The 1,300-nt window shown below is 55.7% G+C and overlaps 1 protein-coding gene across 1 annotated transcript, besides 2 other annotated features; it reads right to left on the reverse strand.

Annotated features, from left to right (window-relative positions):
• On the reverse strand, positions 1–1,300 carry Tc00.1047053463673.9 (hypothetical protein, conserved; the record flags this gene model as incomplete). The annotated part of the gene is made up of 1 exon (XM_797150.1): positions 1–1,300. A coding segment is annotated over one exon (1,300 nt), but the record flags the coding sequence as incomplete, so codon positions are not given.
• Positions 1–1,300: a sequence feature (heterozygous, Esmeraldo-like haplotype).
• Positions 437–485: a sequence feature (CT-rich).

The raw sequence follows: 1,300 nt of genomic DNA on the forward strand, positions 1-1,300 counted from the left end.
TTGACGCACTGGAAGGAAAAACAGCGTAAGTATCCCTCCAGAGCATGACAGGCAGACGTCTCCACACAACTGTCCTCGTTTTGCCGAGCCAACGTCAAAGCAATTTTGAGCGCAAGTGGTGCCGACTCCTTGGCGGTTTCACCTTCGTGGAGCATGGAACACTCGCGACGGTCCTGCGCGTTCCAGAACTCCTGCACACCGCGCAGCAGCTCTAACTTTCGAATCGTGTTTGGGTCGTGCTGATGGTTCTTTTCATCAAATCCATCGTCATCGTCGGATACTCCATGGTAAGCGGCGTGGCGAATAAATGCCTCGGTGTCCTCACCCAACTGCGCCGCAACAAGGAATCGCTCCCACTGATTTTTATTGCTACCATTGCTCTTTTTGTTCCGGCTTGTGTTCTTCTGCTGCACCTCACCTGGTTCACCGCTTTTCACCTCGCCCTCCTCCTCGTCCTCCTCACTCCTTTCTTGTCCTCCTCTTTCCGCACTCACCCCCTCCCCACTGGACTCGGCTGGCTCCAAGAAGCGCGGGAGCTGGCGAAGCTCCAGCGACCGCTGTAACTGCTCCATGTACGGTAAAAAGGAGTGAGGATGTGCTCGTGAATCAAAGGCAGAGTCATAAAATCGGCTTGCGGCATTGATCCAGTGACAATCCCGTAGCTTGCACCAGACGTCCCCAAAGAAGAATGTGGATAGCATGAGGTTTAGTACAAACAGAATCTCACTTTGCGCCCCCACAATAACCTGCGGGCCGTAGGATACACTGGGGTCCTTCAGCACCGGGGCGAGAAACTGCCAAAAGGCGCGACTCTCCTTTCGAAACGCTTCGTATGACTTACTGTCCGTTACCGGCCCAAACCCACATAGAAGTGGACAATTGTCATCCACTTCCTCACGCAGTGTCAAGTCACGCATCCGCCACCGTTGTTTTGCGTCAGCGCATCCGACAAACCAGCTGAAGTCTACATTTGAGCCAACCGTCGCGATAGAGGCGGCGGAGGTGGTGTCTTCGTCCGGCCACATGCCCATCATGGCACCTAATGCCTGCGGAGGCGGTGTGCCCCCGGCGTCTTCTATGAGCTCTTCCACGCCGTAGCCGCGTCCTCCGACCCAATCGAAACGAGTCGCGGGATCACTGTTGTTGCTGTTGCTGGTGCCACTGCCATTGCTGTTGCGGCCCAAAGCCCGCGAAGCGACCAACCCCAGCTGCCCAAAATCCAAGCCGCCAAAAGGGTTGTTTGCTGGAAAACCACCACCCAATGACGGTAAGGCCGCAATCGCGGTGGTGGACAACTCCT

The sequence above is a fragment of the Trypanosoma cruzi genome, genomic scaffold (genome assembly GCF_000209065.1).
Source record: "Trypanosoma cruzi strain CL Brener 1047053517169 genomic scaffold, whole genome shotgun sequence".
In the NCBI taxonomy this organism is placed as follows: Eukaryota; Euglenozoa; class Kinetoplastea; order Trypanosomatida; family Trypanosomatidae; genus Trypanosoma; species Trypanosoma cruzi.